The sequence below is a fragment of the Gopherus evgoodei genome, chromosome 14 (assembly GCF_007399415.2).
Source record: "Gopherus evgoodei ecotype Sinaloan lineage chromosome 14, rGopEvg1_v1.p, whole genome shotgun sequence".
Lineage (NCBI taxonomy): Eukaryota > Metazoa > Chordata > Testudines > Testudinidae > Gopherus > Gopherus evgoodei.
Window position 1 is genome coordinate 26,713,384 of NC_044335.1, and position 26,918 is coordinate 26,740,301.

The window sequence follows — 26,918 nt, forward strand, 5'->3', positions numbered from 1 at the left end:
AGAATAAAGCACATGCACAAAAGCTGCACTTCCAGATTTCACTGGAGAGTGGTGATCCCTCCCATATGACCCTGAAAGTTATTCCCTTCCCAGGGTTCCGTTCATTTTGCGAGTGTTCCCAAAATGCCATGGCCTGAGTGTGAAAAGCTGCTGTTTGTAGAGTAATCACACAGAACTTGCAACAAGTTCTTGGGCCTTTCTCCATATCTCCAAGAAGGGGGAACAGCTCACATCTCTATGCTGTGCTAATCCCTGTTTCGTTACCCACCCTCCCCCAAACCCTCTGCTGCTGCAGAATTGCAAAGAAGTGGCTGCCAGGCAAAGGGGAGCTCTGTAAACAGGAGTAAAGCAAAGGATTGGGAGCACAAAAAAATGTCAGGCAATGGAGTTAAGCTCCTGATTAAAACTTACTCTGCACAGAAGAGCAAAGTACTCAGCTCACAGGTAAGCTTAAAGTGGCTTGTTGTTCTGATTGAACAAATGACTTTTAAGATGTGCAGTCGGGTAAATCTGCAAGACACCGGATCCCTTTTTTCCCTCCTAATGCAGAGAGGCTCAGGTGGGAAGAGTGTTGTTCTGGGAATTTGATACGACCTCTGTTTGTTTATCAGATGCCTGCTCCCCTTTGCATATCATTCACACTCCTTTTGCCTGATTAGCAGCTGCTGTACTCAGTTTTATGCTCGTGTGACTCCACTGGGCTAGAGCCTCAGCTAGTGCAAGTCAGTGGCCAAGTGATTTCAGTGACGCTACTGAAGTGTAACGCAGTTGAATTAGGGCCTTTATCTTTGGGGATGTATCTATTGCTTGGTGCAGGGAGTGGGGATTAAAACTATGGACCACATTTTCAAAGGGGCAAGTGCAGGTGGGAATTTGCACATCTTAGGCAGACGAGATGATGCGTACACATGCTGCACTGCATGTGAGTGCAAACCCTGACTTGCACGTGCCCTTCAGGCTATTTGTGTCCCAGATGAACTTGCCCCGCATGGGAAAGCATTAACTCTCCTGCTCCTGTGCTTCATCTGTTAATGGTTCCACCTGAGCCGGTATCCTCTCGCTGTGCTGAGTGGTTCATTACGAAAAAACAGATCCCAAAACTGCAGGGTCTGCTTAGTCTGGTCTTTGGGGTGGAAAACCAAAGCACGAGCTAAAGCAGCCATGGGCCTGAGTCTCGTACCGCATCATACACTGGTGTCGCTCCATTGGCTTCAGTGGAGTTACTCTCATTTATACGGACATAAGTGAAGGGAGCCAGGCCCGTATGTGTTTGGTTGTAAGAGTCCAAGGGTTTTGTGAGTACACACACTCCAACTTTAAGGCCAGAAGGGGCAATTATCATCTGCTCTGACCTTCTGTAAAACACAGGCCATGGAATTTCACACAATCACTCCTGTAGTGAAGGGGGCTGCCCTTCCCTTCCCTGTCAATAAGCCCTCTTGAGACCAATAATTTGTACTTGAACTCGAGCATATCTTCAAGAAAGGCATCTGGTCTTGAGTCAAAGATGCCAAGTGATGGAGCATCCACCACATCTCTTGCCTTTCTGTCTTTTGTACTGACTGTGATGGGTTTTGCTGGGGTACAACCTGGAACTGAGGTACTGTGGAACCCTCTGGCATACCAGCCTGGGTTCTCTTACTCACTGTGATGCTGTGACAAGCTGCAGATTGCTCCCGGCCCTGCATTTACACAAACCTTTACACAGGCAGGGACACACCCAACTTCAGTTATATGAAGACTTCTCCCCCCAGCTCCACAGCATGGGATCCAGTAGCACAGCTAGGGGGGGAGCAGGGGGAGTGGCTGCTCCCACTGAGCAGAAAAGTGGCACCTTTTTAATTTTTACTCACCCGGCGTCACTCCAGGTCTTCGGTGGCACTTTTACTCACCTGGCAGCGCTCTGGGTGGTGCTCTAGATCTTCAGCGCCACTTCGGCGGCGAGTCAGTTGGGGTTTGTTTGTTTTTTCTTTTTGCTTCGCAACGGGTGATGCCTTTTTTATGTGTTCACTGCCCCTGCTGTTAAAACCTGGCTTCGCCACTGCTGGGACCCCGAGCTGAACCATCTTGCCCTGGTCAAAAGCTTGACCAGTATATGTTTTTTATCCAGTCCACCCCGCCCTCAAAGTGGAGAGGACAAAGCACCAGTTTTTGTTCCTGAATAGATTCCCTCAAGCACTTCAAGCAAATCACACTGTTGTAGGTAAAAATATAAAACAGATTTATTAACTACAAAAAAGATAAGATTTTAAGTTATTATAAGTAGTGAGCATGCAGATCAAAGCAGATTGCCTAAGAAATAAACAAAAATGTAATCCAAGCTTTATAAACTAGATAGGATTTGAATCAAGCAGTGTCTCACCCTGTTAGCTATATAAACAGATTATAGTTTTTGCATACGCAGACAGGAATTGTTCTGTCCTGCCTGGGACTCTTATTCTCGCAGTTCAGTCTTTGTTCCTCAGGTGTTTTCAGGTGTTGTGTTGTAGGGCGAGTGAGGCCAAGTGATGATGTCACTTCCCCCTTTTATATCTTTTTCCAGCTTGCTGGAAAGATCTTTTGCTGGGACATGAGTCAAACAGCCTCCATTTGAGTACGTGCTATCTCTGAGAGGTTTCCATTGTATAAAGTTCCTGGGGTGATCCTTGTAAGTGTTTGATTCTCTTCAATGGGCCATTAAGATTGTTTGGCCTTTTTATTGTTGTACCTGAAAAGCTGCTTGTGGGTGTTCCCAACCTCACAACACGTTTCAGTGGCACATTCAGAGCCAAACGTCATAACTTCCTATACAGTGATACCATACACAATTTAACAGGATGTTAATGTTCAACAGATTGAAACTTTTAAAATGATCTCTCACAAGGCATACTGTGTACAAAACATATAATAATTATACCACCATGGTGACTATGGGGCGCAGAGTGTCACACTGACATGGCCTCCATGACAGTATTATCTGCACACATCACGATGTTTAATCTGTTTAGCCTCACCCTATGCCAGGGAGGTAGGGCAGTGCTATTATCTCCATTTTAAAGATGTGGGATTGAAGCTCAGAGAAGCTAAGTGACTTGCCCCGGGTCACACAAGAAGTCTGTGGCAGAGCAGGGAATTGAAGCCAGGTTTTCCAATCTTAGTGCCCTAACCACTGGACCAGCCTTCTTCTCCTTGGCAATCTGTTCCGATCACCTTCACTGTTTAAAAAAATTGCATTTTCTTCCCAGAACCAAAATCCCACATCCAGACACTTCTGAGCAGAACCAGAGCTGAACATTTCAGGTCACACCTGTCTCTGCAGTAGTTCTGAGACATAATTAATTAATACTTGTCAAGGACTTTGAGATCCTCAGCTGAAAAGCACTAGATGAGTGCCAAGTATCCTCATTATAATGATGATTACTGCAGAGGTATCTAATGGGCTCCAGGGCTGAGATGCAGGCCTCATTCATTACTCCATGGGGTAGCTTTGGCCAAGTGATATGTGCAGCAAGCAGTCTGTAGGAGGAGTTAAAAATAAAAGAAGCCAGATGTCCCTCTTTCACTGGCATTGCTATAGAGGAGAGGAGACTGAGAAATATACAGGAAAAGAACCAAGGATGAAAGGAGAGAGAACTCTCTTATGCTGCAAGGAACCTGGGGGAAAGGTCTCTTTCGAAGAATGAGCAAGCAAAGTGCATGCTCTGGAAAATGTGAGGAGGAAGACTAAAGGCAATGGATCAGATACATCCCTTGGGTCACCCCAAGTCTGCAGAGCTGTAGCAGTGCCTGTCACCCCATCATGCCATGGAGGGAGATACAGAGCTGTTTCATAGTGTCTATTACCTAGGCATCCTATAGGGACTGGGCTACAGAACTTCTCAACGTGTTGACACTTAGATGTAGGGGGAGGGACCAAAGCAGTTTTTAGTCATAAAGAATGGGATTTTCAAAGGAAACCTAAGGCAGTCAGGCACTCAGATTCTATTGAAATTCAATGGGCTCCTAACTCCCTTAGGCTCTGAACACCACAGCCAAAAATCATAATAAGAGGCGAACTGGTGTTTAACCAAAGTCAGAATACAATTTTGTTTACTGAGGTGGCAGGCTGACTGCAATAACTCATTGACTCAGCTGCTTTGATTTGCTCTGCCTTACCCTTTTGTTCAGGTCCATAACTATGGAGGAGTCCTGTTAGAAGAAGATTTCATTAACTACAATGCTGTATTGGAGAATCCAGTCCACACGGTGTATCAAGGTAAAGTGTCCTGACAGCCCTGCCTCTCCGGTGCACGGGCTGCTACATCCTGTGGCACGTGATAGCATCAGTTAGCAACTGTAAATCTGAATTGCCCCCTGTGATGGAGTAGGGACTGTCTGTGTGGGGAATGGGATAGCAGGGGAGGATTTTAGGGGATGGACCACACTGGAGCTGTAACCTGAGCTAGGTAAGGGAGGGGAAAGGTCAACACCTTTCCCCAGGAAGGGGGAACAAAAGGAAGGGAGTGGCAGGAGGGAAGCAGTTTGGAGTTTGGGCTTGGGGCTGTGTGGGCGGAATTTAGGGTATCCTAGCTAGGATCCAAGCACCCTGAAAGCCCAGAAGGACTCGATGGAGGGGTCCTGACTGTGCCTGCAAGCTCTGCTGTAACCTGTGTTCCTGTTGTCCAATAAACCTTCTGTTTTACGGGCTGGCTAAGAGTCACTGTGGGTCCCAGGAAGAGGGGTGCAGGGCCGGACTCCCCCACACTCCGTGACAACTGGTGGCAGCGGCGGGAGATACCGCACCCCATGGACAACGCTTCCTGTAGTAAGTGACTGGGGAGCAGTAAAACAAAGGGGTGGTTAACCCCTGGGAGTGTGTGCCCAGTGAGAAGGACTTTGCAGTAACAGGGTCCCCTGGGGGATTGCAGCGAGCAGTCCCAGGGGCGGAGGAGTCTACAGCTCGACCCTGGCAGAGAGGTGGTGACCTCAAGAAGGGCTGGTGCACTAGGGGTCCCCCTGGAAACCGTGGGGAGTGGCGAGCACCCCGGCCTGTGAGTGCCCAGCAGGAAGATGTATGCCAAGCTCCGCAAGTGCGACCTGCTGGAGCTGTGCAAGCAGAGGGGGCTGCGCCCGGGGAGGCTCAGCAAGGACCAGCTGATTGCCCAGCTGGAACAGGGAGACTGCATGAATGAACGGAGCCCTGTCTCTGAGGGAAGCAGCCGGGCAGATGCAGCACAGGCACCAGTGTCTGTCCCCGCTGGGAGTGATCAGCCGGTGGGCGAGGGCTTCCCAAGACCCCCCCTTCCTAGGCCTAGGGGAAGGGCGAGGAGGAGCCCAGTGAATACCGAGGTCACCGTGACCCCCCCGGCCAGCAGGGGAGCCTCCAGGCGAAGCTCACCCCCCAGCAGGGGATCCTCCCGGCGACACTCGGCATCCGTGGAGCGGATGCGGCTGGAATATGAAAGGGAGCTGAAACGGGAGGAGCTCGAGTTAAAGAGGCGAGAGCTGGAGGAGAAGGTGAACCAGCGTAAACATGAGGAGAACCAGCATAAGCATGAGCGGGAGGAGAAGGAGAAACAGCGTAAACATGAGCTGGACCTGGCCCAGCTGAGGAGCAGTGAGGCCCTGGCTGCGGTGAGTGAGGGGGGACCCAAGCCTACAAAGAACTTTGATAAGCATTTGCTGCCCTGGCGTAAGGAGGGGGAGGACATAGATACCTTCCTGATGGCCTTTGAGAATGCCTGTGAGCTGCACAGGGTTGATCCTGCAGACAGGATCGCAGTTCTCACCCCTTACTGGACTCCACAGCCGTGGAGGTGTACAGCCGACTGAAAGGGGCAGAGGCAGGGGACTATGAACTGTTCAAACAGGCCCTGCTCCGCGAGTTTGGGCTGACTCCTGAGATGTACCGGAAAAAGTCCCGGAGCCAGCGTAAAACCCGTGAGGTCACATACCTACAACTAGTCAACCGGGCGCAGGGGTATGCCCGCAAGTGGACAGCTGGGGCCCAAACTAAAGAGGACCTGCTTGACCTATTCATACTGGAGCACCTGTACGAGCAGTGCCCATCCGACTTGAGGCTGTGGTTGATGGACCAGAAGCTGGAGAACCCGCAGCACGCAGGCCAGCTGGCCGACCAATTTGTGGACAGTCGGGCAGGGGATGGCAGGGAGGAGTCTCGAAGGAGCAGGCCTGCCTCAACGCAGAGAGAGAGTCATCATGGGACCTCCCAGCGGGGGCCTATGGAGAACCCCCCCAAAAGGGGAATATCCAGCGTCAGGTCCCTCCAACCCACTCAAGGGGACCCACGAGACATGGGCTGCTATTGCTGTGGCCAGCGAGGCCACATACGGGCCCAGTGCCCCAAGATCAGGGACAGAACAAGCAGACCCAACCTGCGGAGGGTGGACTGGGTAAAAACCCAATCGGAGGAGGGGCTATATTCCCAGGAAAGGGGGGCTGGCAACATACCACCTGTGGATGCTCCAGGCTCCGGGTTTTTGGTTTACCGGGTGGGCGCGGGGCTGCCCCTCCAGAAAAAGTGCATTGTTTCCGTGGAGGTAGATGGGAGGAAGGTCACTGGGTACTGGGACACGGGCGCAGAGGTGACACTGGCCCGGCCCGAGGTGGTGGCCTCAGATCGGATGGTGCCCGACACCTACCTGACCCTGATGGGCATGGGCGGGACCCCATTCAAGGTGCCCGTGGCAAGGGTACACCTGAAGTGGGGGGCCAAGGAGGGCCCCAAGGATGTGGGGGTACACCGATATTTGCCCACGGACGTGTTGATGGGAGGGGACCTCAAGGACTGGCCTAGTAACACTCAGAGTGTCCTGGTCGTGACTCGTCAGAGTCAGCAAAGGGCACTGCACCCCGACAACGGGGAAGGTACTCGACCCGAGGTGCAGGACCCTAACCCAGGGAGCAGGGAACGCCCAGGGGCACGGTTCAGAGAGTCTGCAGCCTCAGACCCAGCCAGCAAGAGAGAGCCGGTCCCCATCCCTGTTCCAGCTGCGGAGTTCCAGGCCGAGTTGCAGAAAGATCCCTCCTTGTGGAAGCACAGGGACCGGGCTGACCTTAGTGCGGTAAAGACCATGAGGAGAGGTTGCAAGGAGAGGTTCCTGTGGGAGAAGGGGTTCCTGTACCGAGAATGGGCTCCCCCAGGGGAAGTAGAGTCATGGGGGATCAGGAGGCAGCTGGTGGTCCCCCAGAAGTTTCGCCACAAGCTGCTGTACCTGGCCCATGACATCCCTCTCGCAGGGCACCAGGGAATCCGGCGCACCAGGCAGAGGCTGCTACAGAACTTTTACTGGCCTGGGGTCTTTACCCAGGTCCGACAGTACTGCCAATCCTGTGACCCCTGCCAGAGGGTGGGGAAGGCCCGGGACAAGGGGAAAGCGGCTTTGAGGCCTTTACCCATCATAGAAGAACCTTTCCAGAAGGTGGCCGTGGACATAGTGGGACCCCTCAGCAAGACGACCCGGTCAGGGAAGAAATACATCCTGGTGGTGGTGAATTTTGCCACTCGCTATCCCGAGGCGGTGGTCTTGTCCTCTATCGAAGCAGACACAGTGGCAGATGCGCTGCTGACAATTTTCAGCCGGGTGGGGTTCCCCTAGGAGGTCTTAACGGATCAGGGGTCCAACTTCATGTCAGCCATGCTCCGGTCCTTATGGCAGAAATGTGGGGTCCAGCACAACTGGGCCTCAGCGTATCACCCCCAGTCCAATGGGCTGGTGGAAAGGTTCAACGGGACGCTGAAGATGATGCTAAAAACATTTATGAACCAGCACCCACAGGATTGGGACAAGTACTTACCTCACTTGCTGTTCACGTACAGGGAGGTACCCCAGGAATCTACCGGGTTTTCACCTTTCGAACTGTTGTATGGAAGGCGGGTAAGGGGGCCCCTAGACCTGATGAGGGACGAATGGGAGGGGAAGGCCACTCCCGAGGGAGAGTCAGTGGTGGAGTGTGTCCTGACCTTCCGGGAAAGACTGGCCGAGCTCATGGGCCTGGCCAGGGAGAATCTGGCCCGAGCCCAGAGGAGGCAGAAGGTCTGGTATGACCGCACGGCACGGGCCCGTGCCTTCGCCACCGGGGATCAGGTGATGGTTCTCATCCCCGTGAGGAGAAACAAACTCCAGGCCTCCTGGGAAGGGCCCTTCAAGGTTATCAAGCAACTAAGGGCTTGTCTACATCACAAAGTTGCAGCGCTGGTGAGGGGGTTACAGCGCTGCAACTTAGGAGGTGTACACATCTGCAGGGCATCACCAGCGCTGCAACTCCCTGTTTGCAGCGCTGGCCGTACTCCCGTTTTGTCTCGGGTGTAGAGGATCCAGCGCTGGTAATCAAGTGTAGACACTTACCAGCGCTTTTCTTGACCTCCGTGGAATAAGCAGGTATCCCAGCATACCTGAGGAAGCCTCTGGTAATCAAGCTGGTCTCCTTCCCCGGTTTGCTCTCGCGTTCCCCGAACCCCGAGCAAGCAGGTCTCCTTCCCTGCGGTTTGCAGGGTAGTTCGGGGAACGCGAGAGCAAACCGCGGCGAAGCTGGTCTCCTTCCCTGGTTTGCTCTCGCGTTCCCCGAACAAGCAGGTCTCCTTCCCTGCGGTTTGCAGAGTGGTTCGGGGAACGCGAGAGCAAACCGCGGCGAAGCTGGTCTCCTTCCCCGGTTTGCTCTCGCGTTCCCCGAACCCCTGTGCAAGCAGGTCTCCTTCCCTGCGGTTTGCAGGGAGGTTCGGGGAACGCGAGAGCAAACCGTGGCAAAGCTGGTCTCCTTCCCCGGTTTGCTCTCGCGTTCCCCGAACCTCCGTGCAAGCAGGTCTCCTTCCCTGCGGTTTACAGGGGGGTTCGGGGAACGCGAGAGCAAACCGCGGCAAAGCTGGTCTCCTTCCCCGGTTTGCTCTCGCGTTCCCCGAACCTCCGTGCAAGCAGGTCTTCTTCCCTGCGGTTTGCAGGGAGGTTCGGGGAACGCGAGAGCAAACCGCGGCGAAGCTGGTCTCCTTCCCCGGTTTGCTCTCGCGTTCCCCGAACCCCCCTTGAAGCCGCCCAACAGCGCTGCAGTGTGGCCACATCTAACACCACTTGCAGCGCTGGTTGCTGTAAGTGTGGCCACTCTGCAGCGCTGGCCCTATACAGCTGTACTAATACAGCTGTAACAACCAGCGCTGCAAAATTTTAGATGTAGACATACCCTAAATGAGGTAAACTATGTGGTGGAGCTGTCAAACCGGGCACATCACCGTTGGGTGTATCATGTGAACATGATGAAACCATACTATGACAGGGGGAATGTGGTGTTGGCTGTGTGTGGACATTGGGAGGGGCAGGGAAATGACCCATTAGTGGATCTATTCCCTGGGACAAAAGCTGGTTCCCCCCTGGAGGCGATTCCTCTCTCTGATCAGCTGACCCCGGGCCAGCACGCTGAGATCAGAGGGGTGCTGCATCTATACCAACAGCTGTTTTCCAACCAGCCTGGACACACTAATTTGACTGTCCGCCAGGTGGAGACCGGGTCACATCCCCCTATAAGATGCTCCCGTTTTCGGGTCACTGGTAAAACTGCCCAGGATCTTGAAAGAGAGGTCAGGAACATGCTGGCTTTGGGTGTGGTCCAACTGTCTTCCAGCCCTTGGGCCTCGCCAGTGGTGCTGGTCCCCAAGAAGGATGGGTCAATCCGGTTCTGTGTGGACTATCGAAAGCTCAGTGCCATTACCGTATCTGATGCCTACCCCATGCCCAGGTCTGACGAGCTCCTAGACAAGCTGAGAGGTGCTCGGTACCTCACCACTATGGATCTTACAAAGGGCTACTGGCAAGTGCCGCTGGATGCAGATGCCAGGCTGAAATCGGCCTTTATCACCCCTCTGGGGCTCTACGAGTTTCTGACCCTGCCCTTCGGCCTCAAGGGAGCGCCGGCCATCTTCCAGCGCCTGGTGGATCAGCTACTGAGGGGGATGGAGAGTTTTGCCGTGGTGTATATTGACAACATCTGCGTCTTCAGCCAGACCTGGGAGGACCACATGTCCCAGGTTAAACAAGTCCTGGACCGACTCCGAAAGGCTGGGTTAACCGTAAAGGCTGAGAAGTGTAAGGTGGGAATGGCTGAAGTATCTTACCTGGGCCATCGGGTGGGGAGCGGCTGCCTGAAGCCGGAACCAGCCAAGGTGGAGGTGATCAGAGACTGGCCTGCTCCCCAAACCAAAAAGCAAATCCAAGCTTTTATTGGGATGGCGGGGTACTATCGAAGGTTCGTGCCCCACTTTAGTGCCATAGTTGGCCCCATCACCGAACTGTGCAAAAAGGGGAAGCCAGACAAGGTGATCTGGACTGAGCAGTGCCAGGAGGCTTTCTGGGCACTGAAGAAGGCTCTGGTTAGTGGCCCAGTTCTGGCAAACCCAGATTTTGACAAACCCTTTATGGTATTCACCAACGCCTCAGACACGGGACTGGGGGCAGTGTTAATGCAGAAGGATGAAAAGGGGGAGAGACACCCCATCGTGTACCTGAGTAAAAAGCTGCTACCCCAGAAGCAAAACTACGCGGCCATCAAGAAGGAATGCCTGGCCATGGTGTGGGCCCTTAAGAAGCTAGAGCCATATCTCTTTGGGCGACACTTCACCGTGTACACCGACCACTCTCCCCTGACCTGGCTGCACCAGATGAAAGGAGCCAATGCCAAGCTCCTGAGGTGGAGCCTGCTCCTGCAGGACTATGACATGGACGTGGTCCATGTGAAGGGAAGTGCCAACCTAATTGCGGACGCGTTGTCCCAGAGAGGGGGCCCTGAACTTCCCCAGGTCACTGGGCAGAGTGATCCCGCTCAGTTCAGTCTCGAAGGGGGGAGAGATGTGATGGAGTAGGGACTGTCTGTGTGGGGAATGGGATAGCAGGGGAGGATTTTAGGGGATGGACCACACCGGAGCTGTAACCTGAGCTAGGTAAGGGAGGGGAAAGGTCAACACCTTTCCCCAGGAAGGGGGAACAAAAGGAAGGGAGTGGCAGGAGGGAAGCAGTTTGGAGTTTGGGCTTGGGGCTGTGTGGGCGGAATTCAGGGTATCCTAGCTAGGATCCAAGCACCCTGAAAGCCCAGAAGGACTCAATGGAGGGGTCCTGACTGTGCCTGCAAGCTCTGCTGTAACCTGTGTTGCTGTTGTCCAATAAACCTTCTGTTTTACGGGCTGGCTAAGAGTCACTGTGGGTCCCAGAAAGAGGGGTGCAGGGCCGGACTCCCCCACACTCTGTGACACCCCCCAAAGCCAGGGGAGAAGTGAGTGTGAGGCAGCATAGCCACTAAGCTGTGACCTCTGTCAAAGTACTGGCTTGTGTCTGCAGGGTACAGATCCGCCTATGTCATTAAGACTGTCCCTGTCACCTTCCTGCTGCAAACTGGTGACTGTGATGCATCTCACAGTAACTTAAAATGCTTCCAACATTTGACACAGGATCATGTTTTCCTTGACAGAACAAGCCTATATTCTCTGATCCTCACTTGTGAGATATTGGCAAGCCCTCAGATAGCTTTGGGACTTGTGAAAACAAGTGTTGATATTTTGATGTAACATCATCACACAGAGCCACATCTTGACAATGTGTTGATGCCATATTGTAACCTGATGTAAGCCAGGCCATGTCATAGCCCAGGAGTTTTGTACAGCTTTCAAATGGCCCTTAAAGGTGGTCTGCAAAGGGGAAAAATATGGGGTTATGCCCTTTTTAAGTCTTTTTACGGTGGATAGAGAAGGCCTAAGAGTAATTTTTTCCCCTGGTTTTTCTTTTACCATAAAAATAACAGAACTGTGAAAACTGGTCATTCTGTTTTGCTGGAGGTCTTTCTTGGAGGAGCCACACATCCCTTAACTTCCTCATCCTTTAATTGCAGGGGAAAGGTGTTGAATCTTTAACAAATAACCCTTTCTTCTTTTTCTGCTCATTCGGACATAGGCGAGATTTGAATTTCTAATGTAAGAAACAAGCAGGAAAAAAGCCTTCCAGGTCTTCTTTATAATCAAAAAGTAGAAAAATGGGCCATTATCCTATTGCAATTGGGTGGCCAAGTACCCCCTGGTGGCCAAGTGATGACTCTGCAGCCCCCTGCCTCACTCTGCTAGCTCAGTTTCCTTTCTGGAACACCAGCCCCAAGGCTACCTCCCCAGGAACCCACCACCAGAGTTAACGCCACTCCTCCGTGATTCCTCTCCCCAGGCACAACCTGCCTCAGTCACTCCTCCTCTTCCTACCCTCTGACTGTCCTTCAGAGCTCAGGTGTAGCTCTGTCCTCTCTATCTCAGCTGGGCTCGCTTGCTCTGACACGGGGGAGCTGGGAATGGTCTACTCACAGGGACACCTGTGACGCCTGTCTTTTAAGAAATCTTTTTCAAATATCCTATAATTAACTTCCCACATTTGAAATGATTGTTTTCCTTTCCTCGGATGACAGCTCACAGTAAAGTGTTAAAGATAGAATAGTCCTATAAAACCTTGACAAGCAGCTTCTAATGTGAATAGCTGTATTCCTCTCCTCTCACCTTGACAGGTCACCTCGTTCTCAGCCCTCCACCTCCACATGTGGGTCCTGCACTGATCACAGCTCTAAATATCCTGGAAGGCTTTAATATCACAAGCCAGGTAACCAGGGAAAATACCCTCCATTGGATAGCAGAGGTAAGACTGGGCTAACCACTTGGCTGAGTTTTCTGTGTTGATGTAAAAGGGCTTTATTTCCCTAAATATTGTGCAGAGAATTTACACAGGAAACTCCCACTGGGGTTAATGGGAAAACAGCCTGCTAAGATTTAAATCTGGACTTCGCTGTTGTACTAGACGTATGCAGGTACTGTAGGGTACTCCTGAGTCTCTTGATTATCTGAACCCCTTTTGCTTGAACAAAACTTTGCAAAGGAACAGCTGTATTGCCGTTTATTTCCTGTATGCAGTCATTGCCACAGCTGAGGACAGTTCTATTTCCTCATTGTTAGATCAGTGTAACAAGTCACTTAGTTATTGACTTTAACAGAGGACTGTTAGGGGATGGGGGTGTTATAGCTTGTGGGCAGATGCTTCATGTTTGTGACTGGGATTTGGAAGTCCAGACAAAAGCCTGCTCTGTTGAGTCCTTCCCAGGTTTTATAGTGAGCCCAGTGTGTGCTGGATAGAACTTTGGGAGTTTTAGTGAGCACTGTGTAGATAGATACCCATACAGGATGGAATTCATCACCTTGCAAAGGGCCCTCCTTATTATTTAAGCCCTAGGTACCAAATTCTGCAGTCCTTCATCTAGACTCATTAGCCCAAACTCCCATTTGACCTGTGTAAGTCTTGAGCAGGGTCTGAAACATTTGGCTTTTAAGACAGGGTGTAAATGGGGTTTGCATCCAAACTCAGTGCCTTGAGGAGGAAGCAGTAACCAGAGAAGTAACAGGCATTTGGAGTAAAATAAGCTGATGTAAATAGATAATATTCAAAGTGCAGCTATAGTCAGAGAAGTAACTTTGTGAACATGACAGTGGGTGATTTAAAAAAAATCTTTTTTAAGGCTATGCCGTCAACCTTTAAAACACAGCTGTTCTGATGTTGGTAGCTATGTAAAGACATTTTGGGGCCTGATTTTTAAAGGGGCCTGAATTTGTTCCAGTGGTACCAACTCTTGCAATTTTATTATGAGTTTAGCAATATTTGGTGTGGGTTTATTTTTCCTTAAAGCCCCAGGTTCTGGAGTCACGTGATTATTTGAGAGCCTCAGCTTTCATTTTTTTAAAATTAATTCTAGCCCTCATACTTGTGGAGAAAAGCCTGAAAATGTGACCTAAGTGCACCCCATCAACACCAAACCAGAACGCAAATAAAAAGAACCAACATTTATTATTTTTTAAATCTCATGTTTTTTAAGCCAATCTCCTGATTTTGGCGGCCTGAGTCATGTTTTTTGAGTGCTTGGGGTTGCCAGTACTGTTGATCTCCCTTTTTATGCCTGCAGTTTGCCCCTGGAAACAACTGCAGATTCGTATGCAGCTGCATACACACCTAACTATCTGATCTGTGTGCATAGGTATGTTGGTAACCATCTACAACGCACTCAGGGAGGCTTTTTGAATTGGGGCCTTAAAGCAAATTGCAACATTGCTAAGCTGTTGGCTGAGATTCTGTGCTCTACCCACTGGAAATGCAACACAGAAGGTGCAGGCGAGGCGCAGCAGAAGGAAAAGTACCTTTAAGCAAGGCTTGCTGGCTGGGCCTTAGCTGTCCTGTGTCCTGCCTGTTCTGGAGGAGATGGAGGAATTCTTCTTTGGGCACCTACGGGGCTTTTACAACCCTTGTCCTTGGCTGCTAACTCGCTCGCACAAAGGAAAATCCCTCCCATAGTGTCTTGACTAGTGGAAAGCAGCAGTTTTCTAACAGTAATTTTTTTTTTATTGTACATCGGAAGATAAATTACGACTCATAAAGAGGAATTGTTTATGCACCACACATGACAAAACATAATAGACATTTGGGCTATAAATCTAAAGGATTAAGCAATGACTTGAACCTGGAATGAAAGCAACACCAACTTAAAGCTGAAATCTCCCAGTAAATTGTCTTTGTCCCCTGCCTGTTTGACTGAAAAGCACGTTTGTTCTTGTAACTCTGCCTTTGGCAATGGATCATAAAGCTGTCCTGATCCTAAGAAGCTGCCAATCAACCTGAGTCAAATCACAACAGTTTTGGAAGGGAACAAAATGTGCATGTACACTAGCTCTGGGCTAACACTTCTCCCTTCTTTCTGTAGTTAATTGAAACCAGCTTATCGAGCTAAACACACAGGGCTGTTTTTTCAAACGTGGGTGGATAAGTTGGCTCTTGGTGGTACATCTTCTTTGCCCATGTGTGAAAGCTTGGCCCACCTGGCAAGCTTCTGTGTTCATGAAGATGCCCTGTCTCCATGGGCGGCAGGTATAAGAGGCCAGGGGAGGCTAAGCCTCCCCAAACAGGACGTGGCGCACCTCCCTCTGGACACCTTTGGAGCGCCGCCACTGAAAGGGTGCCCAGGCCATATAACCTTGCTCATACTCTGCTCTGAGGCCCCGCTCCAGGTCATCCTCTTCCCCTATGGCCCTGCCTGCATTGCTCCTCTTCCCACCCCCGCTCTGCCCCTTCCCCCAAGGCCTGTCCCCCGCCCAGCACTTGCACCTCTCCGCCCCTCCCCCGAGGCCTTCCCCACCTGCCAAAGAGCGGTAGGCAAGGGAACCTTGGGGGAGGGGCAGAGAGGTGCAAAGGGTGGGGGGCCTTGCGGGAGAGGGCGGAGAGATGCAGGGGGACTTGGGGAGCTGAGTGGGAGCAGAGTCTGGGGTGGAGTGCGGGTGGAGCATGGGCAGAGCCTCAGGGGGAGGAGGCCAAGCTTGGGGATGGCCTTGTTATGCAAACAAAACTACACAGGATCGTTTTGGGGGCTAAGGCAAAGATGCCACATTTATTATAACACAGTTTGATTTATGACCAATACCTAATACCTATATACACACATACACATCCATACACACACATCAGATGATCTGCAGCTGTATAGTTACTAGTCCTGAACATAGCTTGAGTCCGTGCCTTGATTTCGCAGCTTGGGATCGTAGCTCATGGCGGCTAAGTGGCCAGGAAAGCCGGGCACTAGGAAGGGCTGGGTCTGCCCTTCCATGTTGGCAGCAGAACGTTACCCAAAGTCTTTCATCTCACCCATCTTTGTTATAGGCTTTTAGTTTGAATCCAGAGTCTTTAGGTTTTGCTGTCATGCTGCCTCTGGGTTCGGTGTGATTGATCACCCATCAATTGCAGACAGCAAAGAGTCCTGTGGCACCTTATAGACTAACAGACGTTTTGGAGCATGAGCTTTCGTGGGTGAATAACCACTTCGTTGGATGCATGTAGTGGAAATTTCCAGGGGCAGGTGTATATATGTAAGCAAGAAGCAGGCTAGAGATAACGAGGTTAGTTCAGTCAGGGAGGATGAGGCCCTCTTCTAGCAGCTGAGGTGTGAAAACCAAGGGAGGAGAAACTGCTTTTGTAGTTGGCAAGCCTTTTACAGGACAGATTCCATCATCCATATATACCCCATTCACACATTTAAACTAAACTAATGAGATTACAGCAGGCTTTTACAAAATGGAGTGAGCGTTTTAAAATGGAGTTTGAGTTGCAATATGGACAAGTGTAAGGAATGACAAAGAGTGAACAAAGCGACAATGTAGACAAGTATAACGAATGGCAAACAGCGAGCAGAAGTTACAATGTTGAAACAGAGCAAGTTTCAGTGATTTAAGAAGCAATTGGATTGAAAGTGAAATTTATAAGGGCAGCTGGCTGAATGCTATGGTTCTTAACAAGCATCTTCATTGTCAATTAGCCAGTTATTGGGCTAACTGGTTTTATAAATGAATGTTGTTTCATTCATAAAACATTACTTATGAAGTGACATTAATAAAGAGAACAATTAAAACAATTACATTCATCAGTTCTACAACCTCAGAGTGGAGAATGGGGTGGGGCCATGGTCCAGGCACCAGTGTCTCCAACACACACACTTGTAGGGCACTTACAGTGCTCATGCCCAGATTCCCCAAATGCAGGAATCATGCACCACCCATGCATGTCTCCATCATGCTTTTAAAATGCTGGCCCTTTAAATGTTCTGGGGTTAAAATTTTCCATTCAAGCCACCTGGGTGACATATAATTAAAAATAGGGGTAGCAGAAAAAACCCAAATTCCTGTTTTGTGGCAATGGGATGCTGGTGGAATTGGGCATTAAGAGCATGTGCAGCTCCCTCAGCAGGAGTCTCAAGGGAATCCAGCATGATTTTTTGGTGTTGTGATGAATGCTCCAGAAAGTGGTAATTACTGGCTGGAAAGTAGAGGGAAGGTAATAGAACTGATGGTTGTGTTTCTTACATGGGAGCAAGGAGTACTTGTGGCACCTTTAGAGACTAACAAATGTATTTGGGCATAAGCTTTTGTGGGCTAAAACCCACTTCATCAGATGCATGCAGTGGAAAAGACAGTAGGAATATATATATACACTGAGAAAATGAAAAAATGGGTATTGCCATACCAACTATAATGAGACTAATCAATTAAGGTGGGCTATTATCAGCAGGAGAAAAAAACTTTTGTAGTGATAGTCAGGATGGCTCATTTGCAACAATTGACAAGAAGGTGTGAGTAACAGTAGGGGAAATATTAGCATGGGGAAATAGTTTTTACTTTGTGTAATGATCCATCCACTCCCAGTCTTTATTCAAGCCTAATTGAATGGTGTTCAGTTTGCTAATTAATTCCAATTCTGCAGTTTCTCGTTGGAGACTCTGAAACCTGTTTACATGGGAGTGTGCTAGCACGAGTCAGATAGTGTGTATGTACATTTCACCTTGGCCATCAGCTGTACAAATATTGTTGGGTATACCTCACATTCATGTAATGCTGCCTGCAATGTAAAGCTTGTGTCCCTTGGTTGTCGTGTCTGTACCCTTTACTTCTGCTCATTGAGGGGTAGCAAGAAATCTTGGCTTCATACACCTGGCCTAGTGGAACGGATGTCTTCATCAGCTAGATCTGCCTTTGAGGCAACAACACTTTATAATACCCGTGAAGGCTTGCTGCTCAAGATGGTGATTACTGGGCAGGGAATTGGGGCAAAATAGAAGCTGGATCCAACATGCCGGAAGAGTAAGTGCCACTCTCCATCTGGACAATGGAAGGTGAGACTTCCAGGGCCACCTAAATGTTTCTCTTTGTTTCTTTGTGTTTAATTTAGACGTTAAAAATAGCACTGGACCTAGCTAACAGCTTGGGAGACCCAGTCGGTGACGCATCTATCTATCATAGTGTAGACGACATGATCAGGTACGTCTGAGTATGAGGAATGCTTTGGTGAATAAATGAATATGAATCATTGTAATAATCCTGTTGTACAATGAAATCTGGTCCTTGTTCTGTGTGTCTTTATGTTTCATTGATGAAAGGCCCTGTTCTCAAAGGGCCTTGAGAAGCATGAGCTCTGCTGTATTCAGAGGTGACCAATGTATCCACTTATTTCACAGCCTGTATTCACATGAGCAAAAACAAATTTAGCCCTGAAAGATTCTGGAGAGTTGCAATGTGGTTTTCTAATTTAGATTCTTTCTACAACCCTGATGTTTATCATCCACTTTTACCCCTCTAAAATCCCTTCTCTGAGGCGCAGGCAGAGGCACCTACCTCCCGTCTGAGCCCATCCAGTGCCAATCAGAAGTTGTACATTAAGGACACTGTCTGTGATCCCTCCTTCCCCCAACACCCAGAATGGTGCTTCCCGTCTCCCTAATGCTCTCTGCCAAATCTGGGACTGAAACATTGTCTCTCATATCTCAAAGCAGGTTTTAGCCATGATTAATGCAGTGGTGCTGGACGCACTTCGTCAATGTCTACACTTGCAGGTGCACCATGTTCAGTGCTGGTTCAGCTGCAGCCATTGCTGACCTGTATGGGCAACAATGGGTAATTTTGCTAGTGTAGACAACGCCTTTCTGTATAACAAGAACTCAGTAAAGTAAGGTCTTATTTACACATCAGAGGAATCATGCTAAGGTCTGATTCCAGTTGGACAGACATGCTACAGCTCTTTCTTGAGTACCGTCAAAGCACAATGACACCATTAGGAGCTGTGCCTAAATCATGGTGTGTGTGGACATAATTTGATCAGGAACAAACCATGCTGTACCCTACATACAAACTCATTAAAATAGGGGCTAAAGGCCCAACCCCACTACAAATATAACTGTAACCAGGATGTGATGGTTTTGTCTGATCCCTATCAATCAAAGCCTTTCCCAATCTGCTGTGAAAGAAAGCTTATATGCTGTGCAAAGTCCTTCTTGGGGGTTGGCTTTATTAACAAAGAAATGAACAATAATACCACATAAAATTAGCTCAAACCTTCTTCCCAAACCTGACTGCTCCTAGCATTCCTCTCTCAAGGCTGCTCAGCTCACACACTAGATTCTGTTTCTCCAGAGGCCCTCCCACCTCTTTTATAGCCACAAGCAGAGTAATGTCTGCCTCACCGAGTTAGTAGGAGATAAATTAACGTATTGCAGGATCAATGCCTGCTAAGAAGGTGGGGTGTTCAGAGCTGGCAGGGGTCGCCTGATCCATTTGATTACAAAAATCATAATAGGGTAATACAACAGCTTTTTTTAACAACACAGCTATGTGTATCCATTCTTAGGATGTCCTGACAAAGACTTGAGGCAGCCGTCACCTTCCTTCCTTTTGGCAGCTTCACATTATTATTTATATTGTGGTAGCACCCAGGAGCCCTAACCATGGACCAGGACTCCATGATAAAATCACAGAGATGCTCCATCATTCTCACTCCCCACACGTCCATTGAACCTCACTGAACTCCAGGCAACGGGGCGGGTGCTTCAGCCTACAGTCTGACTAACGAATGGTCCAGAACAACGACCACAGAGTTGCCTCCCCGATGCGGTAGCTGAGACGTCTCATTTCCTTCCATTTGATATGCCAGAGAAGCCCGCTTTTCACAGTACAGTTGAATAACCTCCATTTCTTCCAGGCACGTCGGACAGGTCTGCGATGAGTACTGTCTGATGGATTTATATATTAGATGTGCCCTAAAGAGGAGATGCTCTGCTTTCTAAGATCACTGCTTTTTCACCCCCATATTCTCTCTTGTCATTGCAGTAAATCAAAGGCAGGTTTCCTGCGTCAGCTGATTAACGACTCCCAGTCCTTCCCTTCTGGTATCAATATTCCACACTTCTCCATAGAGAGCGGTCCCCCTGCTAGCCAGGTCCTTGTTATGGGACCTGATGACTACATTGTTGCAGTTGTAAGGTAAAGGATTTAGTTTTTCAGCCCCAACGGGGTTTAGAGATGGGAAAGCAGAGAAAAGAAAGTTCATTCAATGTGGTGGTGAGAGAAATGACTCTGGAGATTGGTCATGACAAACCTATTCCCATCACCTAACACTCAGGAGTTCAGCCTAGATCCTTGGTAATTGCAAGCTATTGCCATCTATGGCTGTTCAGTGGCCTATCTGAAATAACTTGGTGGTCTTAGACTAGTTCCTAATGGGTGTTCATATCACGGATTTCCACCTCTACCTGCCATCCTTAGCAGAGAGTCCCAAGATGACAGGAGCATGAAGACTGAAATAGCTTCTCATCTAGAGGTGACGGCTCCAGGCCCATTGACAGGGCTGTGTGGAAGAATCTTGCATTGCAGCTACCCATGCTGTACCTGTTCCCTAGATACACAGAGACCTTCATTCTCTGGCGTTATCAGCTGGCACCTTTCACGAACACTAAAAAAAAAAACCTATGGAAGGTTCTCCACCAAGGTGGAAGGGGGAATCTGGGGTCGTGCTCTGAGAGTACCAAGCCTTGGAGTGTTATATGAATTACTGGAAGTTTCTTCACAAGGTTTCTTTGTCTTCTTTTTCAGTTCCCTGAACCGTCCATTTGGAAGTGGAATAATAACACCCTCTGGAATCCTTCTAAACAGTCAGATGTTGGATTTTTCCTGGCCGAATAGTACATTGAACCACTCCTCTCCTGGCCTGGTAATGAAATCCATGAAGAGTTCTGAATTGAACTCGTTTGGTCTTAACTCTTTTTATTCTTAAATAACTTCCTCAATAAAAAAGAGAGGCTATTTATGCAGGCTGACCTCTCTCGCTTTCTCTTCACTTTCCATGCTATCCAGCCAGGGCTGCCCAGAGGATTCAGGGGCCCTGGGGCAAAGCAATTTTGGGGGTCCCTTCCATAAAAAAAGTTCCAATACTATAGAATACTATATTCTCGTGGGTGCCCCTGTGGGGCCCGGGGCCTGGGGCAAACTGCACCACTAGTCTCCCCCCCACCCCCCGGGTGGCCCTGTATCCAGCAGAGAAATAGAATATAGACTACAAGAGGAGGTTACCTGTTTGTGTGATCTGGCTACGTGAAATATCAGTATTGCAAGGAAACCATGTAGAGTCCAGCATGGCTGCCATGTAAAAAGCACACTTCCCCCAGGCTGATCACACATTATATTGACTAGAATTAAGGATTATATTTGAAAATTATTGCTCTCCAGGTTGAAAAAGTGATAGACAATGGAAACCACATCCTGAGGTCTCAGGCAGAGAACATCACTGACCACTGCTGGTCACTTCCTGTGCTAAACTGTTGGGTGGTATTGCTATGCACTGTTAAACAGTCGCCACTTTCCACTCCAGAGGTGGCTGCATTTTAGTAGTGGGTAAAATAACTTCTGTATATAGTTTGTAAAGGCTTCAGGTGCCTTGGAATGAAAGGTATCAGATAAATGTAAACTAGTAATAAACTAGATCACTGGATGATTACCTGCTCTGTTCATTCCCTCTGCAGCATCTAGCATTGTCCCCTGTTGGAAGCCAGGATACTAGCCTAGATGGACCTTTGGTCTGACCCTGTGTGGCCATTCTTATGTTCTCATAGCAGTGAGAATGGCATCGTAATCAAGGCAATAGTATTAGAGTTATTGACTCAGAAATGAAAAGAGAAACTAGTTAACATAAGCAATTTGGGCTATGGAAAATCGTTGTTCTGATCTGTTTACTGGTTTTGGGGGGTATTTTATTCACCAACAGAGGAATCTCATTCAGCCTGGAAAAAGACCCCTGTCCTTTTTACTGCCCACTATTGTTCGACCGTCTGAAGGGATGTGTGGGACTTATCTTTGTCTGGGAGCTAACAATGGCCACAAAGCCTTGAGCAGCATCACGCAGGTCAGTTTTGAGTAATGCATCTGAACATGTGCTGAACCACTTGCAATGGGGAAGGCCCAAGCTATCTTCCAGCATTTGCCTTCTCTGCCCCATGGGCTGCAGGTGGACCGCCCCTTCGGGGAGGCTAGCCTCATGATCCCACCCCTTCTGCATGAGCCCCTGCAGCCAGAGCCCTGAACCCCCCACCTCTCCTTTCCCACAGCCAGAGAAAACCCTGGATGGCCAGAACCTGAGCCGTTCTCCCCATCCCCGCCTCCAGAGGAGCCCTGGACTGGCTCCAGCCTGCAGACTTATCCAAGCGCCAGCTGGAGCAGTCCCAGCCATGCCAGCCAGCCTGGGGCCGGAGCAGCCCCAGTTCAGTGTCCCACGGCAGTGGCTGCCCCTGGCCTATTATACCTGCCCATGCTCTGCCCTGGGGGTTTCCTACACCAACACATTGGTTACCAGAACAAACATGAAATACACAATTCCTGTTTTTGAAGAGGTTAAAATATTGTCTTAATGTGCATTTAGTTCTGCTTCAGGGTAACAGCCCATGAAGACTGAAGTCCTCTGGTAAAACACGGGCAGTGGTGTGACGTGGAAGATGAGTTTCACTTGTAACGATACCCCCGGTTGAGTCATCTGCAGGGCATGAATGTAGGACCTGTGGGTCTAAAAACATGAGCCTCTACTACTTGAGTTAAAGGAGCAGGTTCGATAGTTCAGTGGAAGCTGTTGGCTCATATATGGTCGAGCCACACTGTGTGAGCGCAGGTTAAGCTTCCTCTTCCCCCACCTGCTATCCCAAAGCTTCTCACATCTGACCTAGAGGGAGAGTCACCAGCGTAAAAAGGAGAGCTCTGTTTCCCCAGTTCAGTATTTGTACTTTCTGCTGAGGCTACCAACAAAAACGTTAACTGGTGTCAATGAGCAACAACTTTCTGTTGCTACTAGTCAGCCTAGATCCAAACTGGTGATCTAGAAATGGTCAGATCAGTCCTCTGAGCCATGCAGGCCTGGGTAATTGGTAATCTAAAGCTACATTTGCTGCGGTTTGTCCGTTCTTTTCACTAGGGCTGCCTACATAGCTAGTTAGTATGCGGCAAGGTAGGGTGTGAACGTACAGAACTATGGAGCTTTTCGTGCATGGTGCCAAGGTCCATGTGGCCAGTTAGTTCACAACAGGCTAGTGTGGTGTACATCTACAACCTGGCTAGTGCTGTGTAGACAAGCCCTGGAACAAGACTGTGTGCCTTCTCTGATGACGGCTCTCAGAAATGTGGGAAAACAGAATCTTAGCAACCTCCATAAAAGTTGTATGACCTCCTACAACCTATTCAAAGGTCATCTTCTTAAAGAACTGTAGAAAATAGAACTGTTGTGTTGTGAGAACTGCAGGAGGATGGGAGTGGAATTTTGGTTCTTATCCCCAACAAAAGTTCAGTTTAGCACATACCTTCCTGAAATCCTTCCTATTATGAGCTCTGCAAATAGCTCTTCCTAATTTATCATTTGTAATGAGACGGAGCACTTGCTGATGGCATGACTGTATATATAACAGCACTGGATTATTACAATGCAAGGGCAGAACTCAACTTTACTCTGAGTGACTTTACCTCATTGAAGGCATTAGTCAGAGGAAGATTAAAGCCACCCACTTGCCTCCTAATGTTCTATCAGAAGGGTTCACTTTTTGGTCATAAAAATACCTTTTCGGAGATTTCCCTGAAGTTTCAGCCTCATGACTCCTGCTGATTTAATGGGAACTGTATGCAAAACCACATGCAATTCTAGAAATATATCCCTTAGGGACTAATTTTTTTAAAAAGGGCCTCCAAAAATGTGCCTGCAGTATCTTCAGGTGCACCTATTTGCATGTATAAAAACATGCATTTTGTTCGTGCAAAGTCGGTAATTGTGTAAAAAAAAGTCTGTTTGCCTGTGTTCCATTGGTATATTTGAAAATGTTGGGGTTGCAAATTAGAAAGCTGCTTTGGATGCTTATTCCTTAGTGTTTGAATCAAGTTGTTAATATTTGGGGTCTTTTTCTTGCGTAGGTTTTAGTAAACGTTTTAACACTGAACAAGAACCTGAGTGAGAGTCTGTCACTGGGTCGGCTGCACCCACAGCTTCAATCCAACATCCTGCAAGTTGACAGTGAGTACGGAGATCCGCACTGATCTTGGTAGACTACATTTCTATCATGGCAAAAAAACAAAGGGAATTTTCTTATACGTCTGGGATTACTTTGCAGTCTGCCTCAAGGAGACATCTGTTTAAATGTACAGTGCAGCTGGTGGGGAGAGGGAAGTCCATTTCAAATTACAGTGTGCTTAGGAATAGGGATTGGTGGGTAGGAGGGACAAATTTAAGGGACACAAAGTCAAATTTAAAATTCTAGCAATTTAGCCCATTTCTTTTACTCCTTCAACTTTCACCTATGTGGGTGAAATTGACTGGCATTACTTGTTCCATGATTTCCAAATCCTTCTTGTCATTCTTATTGGACATGGGATCCAGCATTTTAAAACATTGTCTCATGTGCATCAAAGAAAGCGAAGGATTTGGAGATCACAGGACAAGTCACCAGTTGGTGGATTATGTTTCTGTAGGTAAAAGCTAAAGAAATAGACAAGTTCTAATTTAATGTCTTGAATTGTAAAAGGGACTGTGTGTTCCCAGCTTGGTGTAGACTGGTTAGGATGATTCCTGGTGTGCAGAAAAGAGATGGCAAGTGACACAGAAGAGCTGTGCTCTCATGTTATCTGTACATCCAGTTTCAGTACAGACAGGAGGCCTCCACGCAGAAACATCCCACAGAGCTGACAATTTTACGCAAAAGACTTGCTTCCTGTTCCTGTGTGTGTGCATCGCCATACTTAGCCATTCTAAGTCTTCATCACGTACAAACTGTCAAGTGTATATCCAAAGAGACAGTTGTTATGAGCTGGCATTTTTGAGCACCCTGTGTATAGGATGAGCAGTTCTTGTACGTTATGCTCAGCAATGAGATCTAATAATGACCACACGGAATTGAAACAAAACAATAATAAAGTATCATAGACACTGGAGATGGCAAAGATGTAGTAGGCTAACATTATTTTCCCAGCCATTTTGTGATTGGTCCTTTCTGGCTAATCTCCAGTGCTTTGTCCTGTCCAGATCATAGAATACCAGGGTTGGCAGGGACCTCAGGAGGTCATCTAGTCCAACCCCCTCAGGGGGAGGGATAGCTCAGTGGTTTGAGCATTGGCCTGCTAAACCCAGGGTTGTGAGTTCAATCCTTGAGGGGGCCATATGGGTATTGGTCCTGCTTTGAGCAGGGGGTTGGACTAGATGATTTCCTGAGGTCCCTTCCAACCCTAATAATCTATGATTCATTTGGCCAAGTTGTATGTGTTCAGTGTCTTCCAGTCTTTCCTCATAAGCTATTCACCTGACTCTTAATAATTGTGTTGTTCTTCTTCGAGTGATTGCTCACATCCATTCCAGTTAGGTGTGCGCGCCGCGCGTGCACGTTCGTCGGAAACTTTTTACCCTAGCAACTCCAGTGGGCCGGCAGGTCGCCCCCTGGAGTGGCGCCGCCATGGCGCCCAATATATATCCCTGCCGGCCCGCCCGCTCCTCAGTTCCTTCTTACCGCCGTGTCGGTCGTTGGAACTGTGGAGCGCGGCATAGCTGTCCTCCACGTCCCTAGCTCTCCTAGTTATCTATCGTTATCTATTGTTATTCTCTAGTTCCATTACAGTTGTTAAATAGTTTGTTAAGTTGATAGTTAAGTTAATTACTTATAAAGTACTTCTTCGCCGGGGGCTTAGCCCTTCCCGGCACCCGGCACCGGGCTCATGCCTGGTTCGCCGGGCTTCAAGCAGTGTGCGGCCTGCAAGAAGCCCATGCCTACCAGCGATCCCCACGAAGCGTGCCTGAAGTGCCTCGGGGAGTCGCACAGATCTGACAAGTGCCGCATCTGTAAGGCCTTTAAGCCGAGGACAAAGAAGGAGAGGGATCAAAGGCTCCGAACTCTCCTGATGGAGGCGGCACTTGACCCGGCGGCTTCGCAGGCCGTGGTATCGGCACCGGCACCGGATCGCTCCGGCACCGAGAAGACTCCTCGGCACCGACCCTCTCCGGCACTGGAGCCAGAGCCAAGGCCGTCGAAGTCTAATACTCCGGCCAGGCAGACCCGGCTAGAGCGCCCGGCCTCGACATCAGCCGCGGCGCCGCCGGCACCGTCAGCACCGTTGACTCCGGGCCCGGCGGGTCCGTTGAGTCCGGTGCCGCCGAGCTCCCCCATGAGATCTGGGGTTGAGATAGTGGTCCCATCCACACCGGAGACCTTTGCCTCGGCTCGGGACCTTATTGCCCTGACGGAGCCTACTCGGCTGCCACCCCCGGTACCTCCGGTGCGGGTCGCGTCCAGAGGCAAGCCCATGATGTCGGCACCGCCCACAGACAGTCGTTCGCCATCCAGGTCCCGACGTCTTGGGCGCTCCAGATCCCGACGCCGCTCGCAGTCCCGGCACCGCTCCCCTCAGCGGTACCGGTCGCACTCGCGGCACCGGTCGGCATCGAGACGGTCGCGGTCAGGCTCCAGTCGACACCGGCACCGCGACTCCAGGAGCAGGTCCCGACGCTACTCGCCGCACCGGTCGACCTCCCGGCACCGAGCTGGTGGCAGGTCCCGGTCCCGGTCCCGGTCTCGCTCGACCTCCCGGCACCGAGCTGGTGGCAGGTCCCGGTCGACCTCCCGGCACCGAGCTGGTGGCAGGTCCCGGTCCCGGTCGATCTCCCGGCACCGAGCTGGTAGTAGGTCCCGACACCGAAGCGGCGCCCGGTACCGAAGCGGCGCCCGGCACCGTGACAGATCCCGGTCCCGGTCCCGATCCCGGCACCGATATGACTCCCGGCACCGGTCCCCGGCACCGAGACGATCCTCCGTGCCGGCCCGCGCAGACCCGTACCATCCAGGGTCGGCCCCGCCGTGGCCCTCGAGGCAGCCGTCCGTATCCTCCCAGACAGACAGCGGCTATGCGCTGGGCACCGACCGGCAGGCGGCGCTGTTTGCTGATCCGCCGCTGCAGGACCAAGGCCCACAACAGTGGGGATTCTGGACACCCTGGGCGTACCATCAGGCCCAGGGCCCCCAGCAGCTCCCTGCTAGGCCGGCGACTGCGGAGCGTAGGGCCCCTGAAGCCTCTT

The 26,918-nt window shown here is 49.8% G+C and overlaps 1 protein-coding gene across 3 annotated transcripts in view; it reads left to right on the forward strand.

Annotated features, from left to right (window-relative positions):
- Window positions 1-26,918, forward strand: part of GGT7 (gamma-glutamyltransferase 7) — a 61,934-nt gene that overhangs the window by 26,061 nt on the left and 8,955 nt on the right. For 2 of the 3 annotated variants that reach the window (XM_030533684.1, XM_030533685.1), the window contains exons 8-14: window positions 4,147-4,234; window positions 12,499-12,626; window positions 17,739-17,827; window positions 19,670-19,822; window positions 20,432-20,549; window positions 21,600-21,737; window positions 23,777-23,876. In XM_030533684.1, the coding sequence (XP_030389544.1) occupies window positions 4,147-4,234; window positions 12,499-12,626; window positions 17,739-17,827; window positions 19,670-19,822; window positions 20,432-20,549; window positions 21,600-21,737; window positions 23,777-23,876 (814 nt within the window). The remainder of the gene's footprint in view (window positions 1-4,146; window positions 4,235-12,498; window positions 12,627-17,738; window positions 17,828-19,669; window positions 19,823-20,431; window positions 20,550-21,599; window positions 21,738-23,776; window positions 23,877-26,918) is intronic. The other variant, XM_030533686.1, reaches the window with a different exon arrangement.